Source organism: Thamnophis elegans, chromosome 9 (assembly GCF_009769535.1).
Source record: "Thamnophis elegans isolate rThaEle1 chromosome 9, rThaEle1.pri, whole genome shotgun sequence".
NCBI lineage: Eukaryota > Metazoa > Chordata > Lepidosauria > Squamata > Colubridae > Thamnophis > Thamnophis elegans.
In genome coordinates this window covers 48,725,633-48,742,583 of record NC_045549.1, presented here as the reverse complement: position 1 = coordinate 48,742,583, position 16,951 = coordinate 48,725,633, and the positions used below count along the sequence as shown (strand labels likewise).

At 42.1% G+C, this 16,951-nt stretch overlaps 1 protein-coding gene across 4 annotated transcripts in view; it reads right to left on the bottom strand.

The window, feature by feature from the left end:
• The window catches only part of ACSL1 (acyl-CoA synthetase long chain family member 1), a 55,285-nt gene that overhangs the window by 19,968 nt on the left and 18,366 nt on the right, over window positions 1–16,951 (bottom strand). For all 4 annotated transcript variants that reach the window (XM_032223609.1, XM_032223608.1, XM_032223610.1 and 1 more), the window contains exons 5-10: window positions 15,620–15,721; window positions 11,271–11,370; window positions 3,974–4,152; window positions 2,769–2,801; window positions 2,621–2,672; window positions 1,811–1,884 (exon numbers count right to left, since the gene is read on the bottom strand). In XM_032223609.1, the coding sequence (XP_032079500.1) occupies window positions 1,811–1,884; window positions 2,621–2,672; window positions 2,769–2,801; window positions 3,974–4,152; window positions 11,271–11,370; window positions 15,620–15,721 (540 nt within the window). The remainder of the gene's footprint in view (window positions 1–1,810; window positions 1,885–2,620; window positions 2,673–2,768; window positions 2,802–3,973; window positions 4,153–11,270; window positions 11,371–15,619; window positions 15,722–16,951) is intronic.

Below are 16,951 nucleotides of genomic sequence, written 5' to 3'. Positions count from 1 at the left end.
AAATTCCAAACTAAGACAATTATTAAAATTAAAAGGATGTTGCAGAGCTGTATTAAGTCAATGCGTTATACCTCTAAATTGGAGAAGCAAATCTCACCATTAATATTCTAATAACCAAGGTATATACTTATTACACTACGATTACACTTATATTTATGTCTCATATTCAAGGTATGTGCAACTTATGTACTTTTCTTTTAGAGACAACGAACTGACTTTTTAGCAAAACATCTTTTGCTTCAAGACCAAAGATCTTGTCATATAAGGCATGAAGCATTTAGTACCTAAATCTTAATGTGGATAGTTCTCCAGATACACTGGGATGTAGTTTGGAATTTTAGAACCTAGACCCTGAAATGGGGAGGATATTGAATTGTAAAAGATTAGTTAAGAAACTTCAAGCTGTTCTTTGATTATCAATTGTTTTAGAAAAATCAATTTTGCTTCAGAGTTGCAAATAGGATAAAATCAACCAGAAGATAGGCAATCCACATAATTCACCAAAGTATGAATTTGATCTATGTGTAGCAAAGATCAGAGAACATCAGAGACAAGCAAACTTGCACCAGAGAAATTAGAATATGAATATGCATGTATGTGTATTATATATACATACACACACACACACATACACACACACACACATACACACACACATACCTGTATGTATGTATGTATGTATGTATGTATGTATGTATATAAAAGACCAGAAACAATAAAACATGGCTTCCAGAAAGCAGAATTTGTATGTTGAACTACAAATCAAGCCTGTATTTAGCTCAACTTCCATTCAGTGGTTACATAAAACTTGTATACTTTCTTATAAGAAGATCAAGATATGTGTATAACATGCTAAGGTGTTGTTTTTCTCCAAGAATTTTGTATTGGTTGTTTTAAATTTTTAACCTCCCATCCCCATGGCAGAACCCTTAAAACATTTAAAATAACAAATCTGCAAAATAGAGAAGCTGCAGTTAATGTTTTATGAAATAATACAGTATTAGATGACTTAAGTGACAGATTAGATAACGTATGCTAGGAGGAAGATATTAAGCAAGCAAACAACCTAAATGTCATTTGCTTTCATGTTAGGCAAACTATTCTAAGTACCTCCTTAAAGGTAAAGGTAAAGGTTCCCCTCACACATATGTGCTAGTTATTCCCGACTCTAGGGGGCGGTGCTCATCTCTGTTTCAAAGCCAAAGAGCCAGTGCTGTCCAAAGACATCTCCGTGGTCATGTGGCCAGCATGACTAAACGCCAAAGGCGCATGGAACGCTGTTACCTTCCCCCAAAATGTGGTCCCTATTTTTCTACTTGCATTTTTTACATGCTTTCGAATTGGCAGATTGGCAGAAAAGTACCACCTTATTTCACTTAGTAATACTGAAATTCTAATATCCCAGCATTTTGTAAACATTAGTAAAATACCAGATTAAACACCTAGTATAATAGAAATGTCACACTTTTAAAGGATATTAACAGGTATATACTGTATGAATTACACATTCTATTGTTTTTAATTTAAGTCAATCCCTTGGATAGGAAGCATTATAAAAACCTAGCAGTCCTACTAGTACTGATCTAACATATATAAATTTCATTTTAAAACAAAGCACTAATAAAATTAAAAATACAGATTTTTTTTCTCCCCTAACTACAGAATTGGAAGCTGCAGTTTTTGGACTTCAATAAACTGATTAAATCAGGTTGCTAAAACTGAAAAAAAACCTTCTGTAAAAGATTAATCACTTTTTTACAAATGAGTTACACTCCAAGGTCTTAAAAAAATCCAAATCAGCAACCTTTACCTCTGTTGCTTTCACAAATGCAGACATATTGCTCACTATATTTCGATGAGTAATCATGGCTCCCTTAGGCAATCCTGTGAGAAAAAAGGTATAAAGATTTGAAACAGCAAAGAGATGAAATTTCTAAATGGGTTCATGGAATTCTTGTACAGGTGATCATCGACTTACAACCATTTAGTGACCTTTAAAGTTACAGTGGCACTAAAAAAAGTGACATGACCAATCTTCACACTTACAATTCTCACAGCCACCCCATAGTCACATGATCAAAACTTGGGCACTTGGCAACCATTATGTATTACATAAGATGGTTGTAGATCCCCAAGTCATGAGGTCATCATCTGTCACTTTCCCAGCCAGCTTCCAACAAGCAAAATCAATGGGGAAAGCCAAGCTCACTTAAGTAACGTGATTCACTTAACAACTGCAGTGTTTTACTTAACAACTATGTCAAAAATAGTCATAAAATTGGGTGTGTCTCACTTAATAATCCTCTTGTTTAGCAACAGAAATTATAATCACAATTATGCTTGTAAGTCAAGGACTATTGTACATGTCAGCAAGAGCTTAAAAACAGGCTGTAACGAATCCATGTTTTATAACTGTTACAATTATAAAATCAATTTTATAATAACAAAATGTTTCTTCTACATTATACTGTATTATACGGATCTCCAAATATGAATGCATGTTTAGATTGTAGTGGTATCTACAGCAATGCTGACAGTTTACTTTAGCATTATATTTCAGGTGTTAAAAACAACTTTATCATCCTTTTCGTCTCCAATATCAATTCCAAGACAATCATACCTGTAGTTCCACTGGTGAAACAGATTACGGCTAGATCTTCTGTTTGTGGAAGCTAAAAAGAGAGAAAAATCTCTAGTATCCTTCTTTTCAAACCAGCACAGTAAAATAGCCACTATGTATATATCGCTAGAAGCTACATGGTACTTACAACAGGTTTGTGTTTGTGGGTTCTTCCTGATACCTTTGGAGAGGGGAAACGACAGCAAGTCAGATAGGAGTTGAAATCACCTTTTTGATTCCCAAAACTTTCATGTATATTGTTTCAAAAGTTGCAATGAATTTTGTTTAGACAAGTATTATTTATTTGAATTCTTATGAATTTTTTTTTCAAAATGGAAAGGAACCTGCATATTGGATATACATGGAATGAACAAGGGTTCATTCAGTGACCATTCAAAATTACAATGGCACTGAATGGACTTACCATATTTTTCGGATTATATGACGCACCGGAATATAAGACGCACCAAGGTTTTGAAGAGACAAATTAAAAAAGTTTTTGCACTCTGCAGACCTCCCCAAAACTGCCCATTTTTTGCTAAAATGCCCCTCCCTTTAAAAAAAAGGCATGTATAGCTTTTAGGAGACTTGTAGAGTGCTCCTGAGGGTGCCCCCCCCAAATATGAGCAAAAATTGGCCCGTTTATTGTCAAAAAAGAGGGCATGCATAGCCTTTAGGAGCCTTGCAAAGAGCTCCCGGGGGCTGGGAGGGCAAAATTGAGCAAAAATGGGCCGTTTTTCACTCATTTTTGCCCGCCTCAGCCCCCAGGAGTACTCTGCAAAGCTTCTAAAGGCTCTGCATGGCCATTTTGGTGAAGGTGATAGGGTTTCAGGAGGCAAAAAATGCTATATTCAGTATATAAGATGCATCCAGATTTTCAGCCTCTTTTTTGAGGGAAATATGCGTCTTATACTCCGAAAAATAGGGTATGACCTATACCTGAAGCTAGGGTCACTGCAACACCTCTACAGATATGCGAATAATTTGAGTGTTTGGCAATCTGCCCATCATTACAACCAATTGCCTATCTTACTCCTCATCCTGCCCCATTGAGTTCCCACAGGTTTTGGGCCTGCTTCCCATCTCACACAGTCCCAACAGCCATCATCCTTTCCCCCCCATCACGTTTTGCTTCAAGGACCACCTGTTTAAATGTTTAATGTCATCTAAATGTTGTGCAATGCCAAGAAAAATCCTTACATTGCTAGGAGTTTGGGTGGGTTTTTTTATGTAAAATCCAATTTAGACGTTATTCAGTTGGGTAGAATATTAGTTTAGTTTTGCAACAGGCAAAAACTTCTTGCTTTCTTATTTCAAGTCAGGATGTCTCACAATAAAATCTGTTTTATTTACCTCAAATTCTTTCATGCTGATGATATCTACACCACATTTTTTTCCACAGGCCACAAGGTCTGTGTTAAAAGGGTCCATTATCACAATTGTTTTAAGGGCTGATATTTCTCCTTTCTCAGTTTTATCCAGAAGTAGTTCAGCTTTCTCTGATTTGTCACAGAATACCACTCTTATATCAGCTAAATCAAAAAGAAAAAAGGTTATTAATTCAAATCTGAGTAATCAGAAATGATCATTGGCTTACCTGAAGGGTCCTTTTCTGGGTGCTGCGAAGGAGAGTCCAAGCATGGGTTAAATACAGCCACTCTGCCCAGGACTGAATTGAAACTTTAAGCCACGCCTCTGGTGCCGACTAATCCTCAGGTTTTCTTCAATGAAGGCGTGGACAATGCACACAGAGAAGTTCAGGAACAAAGTCAACCAAAGTCATAACACTTATCCATAAGTTCAGAAGAAACCATATGACAACTGGTATTGTAGACCACAGGGTGGGGTTGGACTCTCCTTCGCAGCACCCAGAAAAGGACCCTTCAGGTAAGCCAATGGTCATTTTCCTGGGTGCTGCTCTGGAGAGTCCAAGCATGGGACATACCCAAGCTAAATGTCACTAGGGCAGGAAGCGGAAGTGTCTAGGGTTTCTCCACTGGTATGAATGCCCTGGAGAACTCGCCCCCCCAAATGCCCTCTCCGCAGAAGCAAATTTGTCCAGTCTGTAGTTTAGAACAAAGGGAGACAAGGAAGTCCACACAGCAGCCTTGCAAATCTCATCTATTGGTGCCTGGGTAGCCCAGGCCGCCGTAGTGGCGGCACTTCTGGTAGAATGTGCGGTGATATGGCGTGGCATCGGAATAGACTGAAGAACGTGAGCTGAGGTGATACAAGCCTGTAGTCAGCGACCAATGGTCTGAGAAGAAACTTTGCAGCCCTGGGAAGCTGGTTGAAACGCGACAAAAGGTGATTCAGAGCAACAGAAAGCAGCCATGCGTTTGATGTATTTACGTATCGCTCTACAAGCATCGAACATGTGCCACTTGTTCTCCTTGGGCTGTTTGGAGTGGGGAAGTATGACCTCCTGGGCCCGGTGAAACCAAGAGTTGATTTTGGGTATAAATGCCGGGTCCAAATGGAGGATCACTCTGTCAGGTTGAATCAAGCACAAGTCCTCACGAACTGACAGTGCTGCCAATTCAGAAATTCGCTGTGCAGACGTGATGGCAATCAAAAAGGCTGTCTTAAATGTCAGATGCTTGAGGGTGGCCGAGGTTCAAAGGGCGGGGCAATGAGAGCCCGTAACACTACATTGAGATCCCATGAGGGATGTCTGTGAACAACTGGAGGCCTCAGGTTGGTTGCACCCCGTAGGAAATTGCAGATGATGGGATGATGACCAAGGGAAGAGTGCTTGTCTATTGTCAAAATTGTGGACAAGGCCACCACCTGCTGTCTGAGAGTGTTAGGGGCCAGGCCATGGTCGAGTCCACCTTGCAAAAAGTCCAAGATCTGGGAAATCATCGCCACAGTGTCGTGCTCTCTACACTAGCTGTCGAAGGACTTCCACGTGGCGTCGTATAGTCTGGTTGTAGAAGGCCGTCTGGACGCCTGAATGGTGTGAATGACCTTGGTGAAAAGGCTACCCCTACTTAGGAGGTCCCTCTCAAGTGCCAGATGGCTAGTTGTAGCCACTGGGGCTCTGGATGTTGAAGCGCCCCCTGGCTGAGAGAGACCTTGTGTCGGGGAATCCGCCAAAGGGGGTTGACAGAGAGATTCACCAGGTCGGTGAACCAGGTTCTTCTGGGCTAGTAGGGAACCACGATCAGAATTTCCGCCTCTTCCAACAAAATTTTCCGAATCACCCTGGGAAGAAGAGGCAACGGGGGGAACACGTACATCAGACCCGGTGGCCATGGAGAGTGTTGACCCCCTCAGCTTGCAGGGTGTGGAACCTGGAGAACCTGGGAAGGTGTGTGTTGTCTGGGGAGGTGAACAGGTCAACCAGAGGATGGCTGAACCTCTGAGACAACTGGTGGAACAGGTCAGGGTGCAGGCGCCACTCCGAGTGATCAACTGTGGCCCTGCTCAGACAGTCCACTTGGATGTTGTGGACCCTGGAAATGTGCTCCACTTGGATAGAGCATAGGTATCTTTCTGCCCATCTTCCCAGGGACTCTGATTCCTCTATCAGGGACCTGGATCAAGTGCCCCCTTGGTGGTTTATGTGTGCCTTTGTGGCCACATTGTCAGTTAGGATTCTCACGTGATGCCCCTTGATGTGCTCTTGAAAGTGAACGAGTGCAAGCCGCGCTGCTCTCAGTTCCAACCAGTTGATGCTGTGGGACGCTTCGGGTGGTGACCATCTGCCCTGTGCAATCTAGTTGTAGAGATGAGCACCCCAGCCGAATAGGCTGGTGTCCGTTGTGATGGTGAGATGGTCTGGCTCTTTGAAGAGGGTGTCCCTTGCCAGCGTGGGGGACATCCACCACTGGAGGGACTGATGTACCTTTGGTGAGACTCAACCAGCTGTTGAGCTCATGTTGGCCCTATGGTAGGTGTCAAGAATGAAGGCGTGCCAAAGGTACTATTGACAAGCACGAAATCATCTTGCCAAGGAGTTGTGACAGCTGCACAACTGATGCCTGTGATGAGTGTAGTACCTGCAACACTTGGCTTCTGATGCTTGCCAACCGCTCTGGAGACAGGGAGACCTGGCAACTGGTGGTATTGATGATAGCACCCAGGTGCTGCAGCCTGGTGGTCAGATGCAGATTACTCTTTTCCTTGTTACAATACAATAATACAATACAATAGCAGAGTTGGAAGGGACTTTGGAGGTCTTCCAGTCCAACCCCCTGCCTAGGCAGGAAACCCTATACTGTTTCAGACAAATGGCTATCCAACATCTTCTTAAAAACTTCCAGTGTTGGGGCGTTCACAACTTCTGGAGGCAAGCTGTTCCACTGATTAATTGTTCTAACTGTCAGGAAATCTCTCCTCAGTTCTAAGTTGCTTCTCTCCTTGATTAGTTTCCACCTATTGCTTCTTGTTCTACCCTCAGGTGCCTTGGAAAGTAGTTTGACTCCCTCTTCTTTGTGGCAACCCCTGAGATATTGGAACACTGCTATCATGTCTCCCATAGTCCTTTTTTCTATTAAACTAGACATGCCCAGTTCCTGCAAGCGTTCCTCATATGTTTTAGCCTCCAGTTCCCTAATCATCTTTGTTGCTCTTCTCTGCACTTTTTCTAGAGTGTCCACATCTTTTTTACATCGTGGGGACCAAAACTGAATGCAGTATTCCAAGTGTGGCCTTACCAAGACATTATAAAGTGGTATTAACACTTCACGCGATCTTGATTCTATCCCTCTGTTTATGCAGCCTAGAACTGTGTTGGCTTTTTTGGCAGCTGCTGCACACTGCTGGCTCATATTTAAATGGTTGTCAACTAGGACTCCAAGATCCCTTTCACAGTTACTACTGTTGAGCAAGGTATCATCTATACTGTACCTGTGCATTTCGTTTTTCTTGTCTAAATGTAGAACCTTACTCTTGTTGATGGAGAACCCGTGATGTTGGAGGGTTCGCAGTCCTGCAGGTCTTGTTGCCGTGACGATGACTGGATGAGAACGTTGTTCAGGTAGCAATGCAGGCGCACTGGGCGAGATCTCAGGAATGCCGTCACCACGGCTAGGATCTTTGTAAAGGTTCGAGGTGCTGAGGACAGGCTGAATGGCAGTGGTGGCCTGCATAAAAGAATCTCAGGAACCTGAGCTGAGCTTTGCGAATGGGGATGTGGAGGTAGGCCCTCCTTGAGATCTATGGACCCTCTGCGATAGGGATGTTTGGAGAAGGCCTGTTGACGGTTTCTGTCACGAAAGGGCTGATCGTCCTGGGACCTATTCGTGCCCTGAGAGTATGGATATTGGAAGGAACTAGAGGTAGATGGCTGCTCCAAGTTCCGAAAAGGCTGCCTCCTATAAGTTTGTGAACCCTTACGGTCAGATTTTTTGTTGAACGAAGGCATGACCTTCCATTTGTCCTTGTTTTCAACCAGGACAGGGTCTAGGGCCTCCCAAAAAGCTTGCCGCTCTTAAAGGGAGCCAAGGCGAGCTTCCCCTTGGATCGCATATCCGCATTCCAATGTCTGAGCCATAAGAGGTGCCTGGTGGTGACATTAGAAGCCAGGGATCTAGAGGCAAATTTTGGCAGTGTTCAGGGTAGCATCGGCAGTGTACTCTGTCACTGCGATAATTTTGTTAACATCCTGCCTTAATTTGGTATCCCCAGCCTGAAGCTTGGCGAAGATCTGTCTCAGCCAGAGTAGTGCCACCCTGGACAGGAAGGATGCAGAAGCAGAAGTTTTAATGTCCCAAGTCGCCGCCTGATGAGTCTTGTGGCAGCCTTTTGTCCTCCGCCTTGAGCCCTTCTAATAGTTTAGGGGGAAGCACTGAGTTGGAAGTGAGCACCGCCACAGGTGCGTCCATGGGAGGCAATTTCAGTAAGTCATCTAGACTTGGGTCAACTGTGTACAAGTTCTTGTCATTACCACTAGGGGTAACAAGGGTGCTTGGCTGCGCCTATTGCTTTTACACCACATTAAGAAATAACTTTGGAACTGGCACAATTTCCTGAATAGGTTCTGGTTCCTCAAAGAGTCCCTCACTGAGGTCCTCTGGTGCAGGAGCATCCGGAGTTGGGGTGCTAGTACCCAAGTGGGTCAAGGCTTTGGCCTTGTTAAAAATAGTCTTGAAATTAATATACTTGAACAAGCCAGAAAAGGCCGGCTTGTTGGGAACAGCAGCCTCATCTCCTGAGAATTCTGGTTCTAGCCCTGGATCAAGGTCCTCCTCCCAGTCAGAATCCTCATTGGCCAAGGAAGAATGCGATGACTGAGGGGGCTGGGCTTGAGCCACTTCTTGTGAAGGTCCCAGTGTCAGGAGTGAGCATGATTTGCGTGGGTGCTTGGCCCGTTGCATCATGCCAGCCTCTACCCCTTGGGAAATGGCCCTGGCAATGACATCCTCCATTTCTATGGAAAGATCGGGTTTTCTTCCGGTGGGTGAGCTCTGGGCGGGGGCTGAATGGCCGGTTGTTGGGGTGCAAGGGTCCCCACTATGACTGGCTCATCTTCCAGATCAGAAGGACATGCAAATAGGACTGCTCGATCGGCCATCGAAGGCCCAAGGGAGGCTGCCATTGCAATGGAATCAGCAGAAGAGAATTCCTGGCTTTCATCCTCACTCTCCAACATTGGAGGATCCTGATCAGGTTGAACCCTGGGCGAGTGATCTCCAGGAAAAGCAGGCCCGGCTCTCTGGGCCTGGAGTTGAGCCCTAGAAAATTGCTTCTCTAAAGCCTTCTGGCGTCTGATGGCATCTCTGTCTAGGCCTGAACTCTGCTTAGTCCCCTGCCTAGAGTAAGGCTTGCTTGCTCTGATGGCCTTCCTGGCTGCCTTGCCAGCCTGTCTGGTATAGGCCCTGCTGGTGAAAGGACCAACTTGCTGTTCCTCAGGGGCCTCGTTTGCCATGATTAAATGTGGGGACGTAAGGCCTGAAAGGAAACTTTCCCCCACTCACCACCTCAGACAAACAGCCTTAGCACTCTGGTGCAGAGGCACTGAAGGCAAGGGCAAGCAAAGGTCAGCAGTCCTTTGATTGGTGAAGGAGAATGGTGAGAACTCCAAGCTACCAGCACTCATACAGGTGCATTAATGTAGGGCGCGACATCGTGGGCCACCAACCTCCGCTACCACCCTCTGCTGTAATGGTGGAGGTGTGTGTAGGCAAACCTGCCGGAATTCCAGACAGGAAGGCTTCTAGCGGCGACCCGCAAGAGACAGGCAATCAGGCAGCTGAAGCTCCTTTTTGCGGCAAAAGTAGGTCAACAAAATGGCGGCCATGTGCGATGCTCTCAAAATGGCCACCACCAAATGCAACCCACCTAAAATGGCCACCCACATATACCGGAGAGCTCTGAGGCTCTGCACCAACAGCTGGCTCACTCAGAAGCACGGTCAGCAGCAATGAAGGTCTCAGTGGGGCTACAATCGCGCTGGCATCGGCACTCCGACCCATGCGCCTTCCCCCACAGCTACAGCTGCCTGCAGTCTCACTGTGCCCAAGCGAGCCCAGGACAACGGAGAGGCTGAAATTGGTGAGAACCAGGGAATTAAATTAAAAGGAGACTCCAATAATCAGGAAGAAGACTAGAATCTTTGTAGTAAAATAGAAAATCAGAGTCCAAGCAATCAATTAGGAATGAAGAGAAACTGGAAGCGCGTCCACTGGGCTATCTGAATTGAAAAAATGTGGGGATTAGTCGGCATCAGAAGCGTGGCTCAAAGTTTCAATTCAGTCCTGGGCAACTTGGCAGTATTTAACCCATGCTTGGACTCTCCAGAGCAGCACCCAGGAAAATAGTTTGGATTCTATAATTAGAAAATGGGTTACCTTATCATACCGTCCAATCAAGGTAAGAATCTGAAGTAATCTCATACTGTAATCTTCGTTTGTATTTCTTTAGATCCAAATCTTTCTCTCTCTCTTTTCAGACTAGTATGACTTACCTAATGGAATTTTATTAAAAGTGCTTCTGGTATCAAGCTATTCTAAACCAAACAGAGGCAGCCAGATTTTCTATATGAATTTACTATAGTTACTCTTAATAGCAATGGCAATAGCACTTAGACCTATACACCACTTCACAATGCTTTACAGCCCTCTCTCAGTGGTTTACAGAGTCAGTATATTGCCCCTAACAATCTGGGTCTCATTTTACTGACCTTGAAGGATGGAAGGTGAGTCAACCTTGAGTTGGTGAGATTCGAACTGCCAAACTGCTGGCAGCCGGCAGTCAGCAGAATTAGCCTGCAATACTGTATTCTAACCACTGTGCCACCATGACTAATGGTGGTAGAAACAAATCAATCCTAGTTTTATTGCTATAGCAGCTTTCAAAATAATTAGCATCATAAGTTAAATTATATTAGAATATTACTTCACAGAAAGAGTAGTGGAAGTTTGGAACCAAATTCCAACGGAGGTAGCGAGTCAATCATAAAGTAAGTAAGTTTAAACATGCTTGGGATAAACATATGTTTATCATTGGACAAAAATTAATAAATAAAAAGTAATATATAAAATAATAAATACATTAAAAAGAAAACAAAAGAAAACAAAAACTCAAAGGACAGACTCAATAGACCACTGTTTTTTTCTGCTGTCAGTTTTTCTATATTCATTGATGTTCAAACTCATCAGAGTATAAGGGTTTGGTTTAGTAAACTGAAGTGTTCAGAACATACCTTTATTTAAAATAAAAATGATAGCTTCTGTTCCAAGAGTATCATAGAGTGGCACAAGCACCATCGAGTAAGTATAACATCCTTGTTCAATGATAACCCACTGCAAGCAGAGCAGAAAGAAGTCAGGCCTCATTTGCAAAGCTTAACTCTATAAGAAGAGTATACGAAATTTTCTATACGAAATTCTCCTAGTCTTGAAAGTATTGGCCACTCTATTTTTCACAAAAGGTTTTTTCACAAAGGCAATATGGAAAATTCCATCCAAAGAAAATACTGTTTTTTTCCTACAATCAGATAAAAACTTCCTTTAAAAAAAAAACTAGCATAATAAATTTGGGAAAGATGCAAATGAAGCATATTTTTATTTGTGTTTCCTAGACATATGTTTACTTATATAGGTTTTTAAAAAATAAATGTACTAAGTTATAAAGAAGTCATATAAAAATAACAACCTGGAGAAGCATCATGCCATTAACTACATAACATTCACTAGTAACCACAATTATGTAAAAACGGTTAAACCATCATAATAAATGAGTTCAAGTCCTGCCTTAGCCAGCTGGGAAAATTCTATATCTGTTACACTCTTTCAGTCCAACTCATCTCACAGGATTGTTATTGTGGGGAAAATAGGAAAAGGAAGGTGTGACACCTAGAGTTATTTGTAAAAATATTAAGGGTGGAATACAAATAAATAAAATCTAATCTAATAAAATCTAATAATATAAAATCTGCTCTTTCCTATTTGAATACCAATGTCAGACACAAGCATTTAAATCATATTATTTCTCTTTTGACATTTGTATTTTACCTCCCTCTCCTCTTCAAAAATCTATGTAGATAAACAACTCTGATTTTTATTATATTAGCTATTTTCTTTCAGATGAGATAAGGATTCTCAAGTGACCCTATTCCTACTTAGTTATGAGTGGTACAGTGCAGTGGTGGGATTCAATTTTTTTTTTACTACTGGTTCTGTGGCCGTGACTTGGTGGGAGTGGCAGGGGAAGGATACTGTAAAATCTCCATTCCCACCCCACTCCAGGGGAAGGATACTGCAAAATCCCCATTTACTCCCAATCAGATGGGACTTGGGAGACAGAGAATAGATGGGGGCGGGACCAGGCAGAGGTGGTATTTACCGATTCTCCGAACTACTCAAAATTTCTACTACCTCTGGTGCAGTGGTTAGAATGCTATATTGCAGGCTGATTCTGCTTATTGTCAGGATTTCAATTCTGACTTGCTCAAAGTTGACTCAGCCTTCCATCTTTCTGAAGTCAGTAAAATGAGGACCTAGACTGTTGGAGGCAATATGCAAACTATGTAAACCACTTAAAGAGGGCTCTAATAGCACTCTATATAGTGGTATAGAAGTCTAAGGGCTAGTGCTAGTTAAGAGTACAGGATATCTGAACTAAGTTTTTACACTTTTTGTTTTCCACTTGGCCATTTAATGTAAACTTTAGCACTTTAAATGGGCTAAATGAGGGGTGTCAAACTCGATTTCATTGAGGGCCACATCAAGGTCATGTTTGACCTCAAAGGGATGGGGTGAGCATGGTCAGGGTGTGGCCATAGTGGGTGTTTGACACAGGCTCAAGATGCATTTTTCCCCTTTGCATTCAAAACAGTTATTCCAGACAAAGTAAGATTTACTTTCTGGCACAAATAGTCTCAATTCCATAATGTAGAGATTAAAGACATGTAGAGTCCCCAGCTGCTATGGAGCTTGACTCTTTTGTATAGGAGCAGATCTGAATATATGCATAATATTGTCAGAACAGAGATGTTTAAAAGCCTAATGTGAGTTAAGACCAGAGGTGGGTTGCTCCCAGTTCGGCCCGGATCGGCCGAATTAGTAGTGGCAGTGGCAGGAGGCTCCGTTCGCCCACCTGGACGCATCTGTGCATGAGGAAAAGCTTCCTGGCATGCGCAGAAGCGATGCATGCACGAGCAAACTAGTAGTGCCAGGATTTGAAGCCCATCTCTGGTTAAGACAACCTAAACAACCCACAGGGTATTATATTTATACTTGCTGGGTTGAAGGATAAATTAACATTTAGAACCTTAAAAGACTTTTAAACAAAACAATTCATTTCTCTTTAATTCATCCACATCTCCTTTTTGTCTTCTTCGTGTATTAATCCATCTGCCTTATTTATGGCACTTCTCCATCCCCAAATAACAAAACTGTACACGCTTTGTTAATGCTTAGGCAATATCAATTCAGGTTTCCCTTTTCCCTGTTGAATCTGTCCTTTGAAATATTAACTATCTCTATGTAGGATACTTTAGCTGACCCTCCCATTTTTTATTTTTAATAGAGTTCTTTGAAGACATTATTTTTTATTCTAGATATCTATTGTAAAGAGGAACACTGTACAACACAACAAAATCATTACAATATATTACTAAATGTCTAGAAAGATTCAGAAAATATGCATGCTGTGCAGAAACATTTCCAGGTCCATTTGGACTACAACTGGATACACAATTAAACCTCACTGACTTCACTGGGTTTTATGCATATCTGACAAAATCTGCCTTCTATCTGCCAGATTTGCACGATCCAGTCATAATATGATTTGATTTTGACTCGGTGTTCTGTAAATTCAGCCATTTGAGCTTTACATAGTAAATCATAATTTAGAAATAACCACTAGACATTTTCACATAACATACTGCAATTAAAAAAATCTTACAGTTTGTGCATACTACTATATCCTACATCCAATTATGTTCTGTATTTACGGGGGAGATAATACAATCCAGTTGTAAGTGAAAACTAACAAATCACATTACAGCCACAGATAAGTGAGCAAACTCTTTGGATTAGGCCTGTTCCATATTCCTGAAGCCAGGAATCATGTGTAAAGCAGCCAACAGGAAGGAAGATAGAGTGCATGGGGCGGAGAAGGAAACATAAAACGAACCCCCCGTGCCCCCCCCAGGGCCCATTTTTGGTTGCCAGACTTCTGTAGGAGGCCATGGAGGCTGAAAACCCTCCCCTGAGCCCATTTTCAACTGGCAAAATGCTTTAGGTCATGGAGGCCAAAAACAGGTCCCACCGTGGCCTGTTTTCGGCCACCAGACTGGTGTTGGAGGCCATGAGGGCCAAAAACAGTCTGCATGCAGGGCCCTGGGGCCCATTTTGGCCAGCAGAGACACCCTGGACCAGTCCTTTGTTATTTCCAGGCTGGCCCCACAGACCAGATTTAAGCATCCTGTGGCCCACATCTGTGGGCCTTCAGTTTGACACTCCTAGGCTAAACTGTTGGGTGTACATGTAAAAAAAAGATTCTGTAGATTAGATAATTATGGTAAATAGTGACCAAGCTGAAACCTACAATGTCATTATGTGTTAGGACATAAAAGACTAACACTGTAGCCCACACAATGGGTGAAGATATGAACATAGATATGTAACACTAGATTAATTTTAGGCACGTAGATTACTGAACATGGAGTACAAAGGAATTAGAAAGAAAAGGTATGTATAAAACTATGGGTAAATAGACATTGTATCAAACTTCCTGCACAGAAGAGAGCATAACTAGACTACTTCTTTATATTGAAGATTGAGAGCTATTGCATTATAGGAATCTAAATTAATGGATTAACCAAGTAATATGTTGCAATGAAACTATATATTATTTCACCATTTGTATATATTTCCAACATTATAAACTCCTGGGTAAAGCTGATAAAGCAAAATATTAATATGACAGCAAGCTAAATGTCACTAAGTGAAGAGGTCGGGAACTTATAAACATTAATAAAAATTTGATAACTTTCACAGCTATTTTCCTGGATCAGATTAGTGAAGACTTTTTATGAAAATTGAATTCACAAATACATATGAATTACAAGAAAAACATAAAAAATAAACTGAGCCAGTATATGCATAGGCAAAATGCTTAACTATCATAGTTAAAACTCAATTTTGTGATCTGCAATCTCAAAAATACAGTGGCCTATCTGTAACTCATGTACTATTAAAAACAACAATAACTATGCACTATTTCTAAAGGTCTGTCAGAAGCAACAGTAGTTAATTGCACTAATTTATGCTAGTTTTATGCTGCCAAGATTTCTGAGGTTCAATTAAACGCAGAATTACAGGCAACTTACAGAAATACTAGCTTTGGCAAGGTAAGCAAAACTGTATCTTTCAAGGTAAAGCAAAAAAAAAAAAAATCTCAAGTATTACTCAAGCCAACAGGAGGACAGGAATCATGCCTATCAGGACAGATTCTCCACCGCTAGAAGCATTTTACTGAACACTACAGCTCTATTTTTAAACATTCTTTTTAATAGGATTTATTGGACTAATGATCTTTGATTACCTCAGGTCTGTTCTGAGAGAAGAGTCCTATGAACTGGTCAGGAGATGGTTTGAAGCCTCTATTAAGAAGGGCTGAACCAACACATTCTGCTTTTTCTGCAACCTGGGTGGGTGGAGATATGGGTGGAGATAGGGGAAACACAAATGTTTGTATTAATACAGTTGGATATTTATGGCTTTGAAAGTTCCTTGTAATTTCATTCAATAATGTCTAATCCCTAAATAAACTTTATATACATGCTAATATATTACAATAGGATGGAATTTTCCTTAAGAAAGGAGATTTCTAAATGAAGCTTGATGAACAACTGTGCAGTTTTGGATCCCAATCATGGCTGAATGTAAGTTTTGCTTCTGTGCCTTCTCTAATTGATGTTCACTAAATCCACTAAAGCTGAGGTTTTCCTGGTACTCCAATATTTTAGGTTATAGATGACTAATATATTCTATCAACACACAGAATACTAGTTGATTACGGATCATTAAGGCTTAATTTCCAGTGATATTATATGAAAATGGGAATTTTTTCCCATTAAAAAGCAATGTATTATCAAAAGGAGAGCCAGTTTTGTGTAATAGTTAAAGCATCAAGCTAGAAACCTGACGATGGGTGTTGGTTCTTACCTGATACACTCATTTTCTGTTGAAGTGGAGACAGCAGCCAGACTGGGTTTGCTCCGTCCAGTAACCAATTGGACTGAGTCTACAACTTATGATGTCATCGGGCCCTTGTGGCTCCTCCCCAGTTCAGGCAAAGGAAAACTGTAGACTCAAGTGAGAATTGTGAGAAAAACGTACAGGTGCAAGTCCATAGTCTCTGTTTCTCTTTCCTCCGCACAAAAAATTTCCAGTGTGTGACACATACCAGGGCGGGGCTGGCTGCTGTCTCCACTTCAACAGAAAATGAGCATATCAGGTAAGAACCAACACCCATTTTCCTGTGATCGTGGAGACAGCAGCCAGACTGGGACGTACCAAAGACTGGGCTGTCCACTAGGTGGGGATACTAAAGAAAGTCCGTTAAGGCACAAGCACTTGTTGCAGCACCCTGCGCCCAAAGGTTGCGTCAGCCGATGCATACTTGTGTAACTTGTAATGACGTATGAAGACCGTGGGAGAAGCCCACATGGCTGCCCGGCAGACCTCTTCCAATGTGGCCTGCGTGGACCAAGCAGCAGTTGTCGCAGCACTTCTGTAGAATGAGCTGTAATGTTTAGAGGAACCAGCAAGCACTGGAGTTCATAAGACAGTTTAATACAGGCCCTGATCCATCGCCCCAGACTCGACGATGAAGCCTTGGTACCCAAGGAAGCCTGGCAGAAGGAAACTAAGA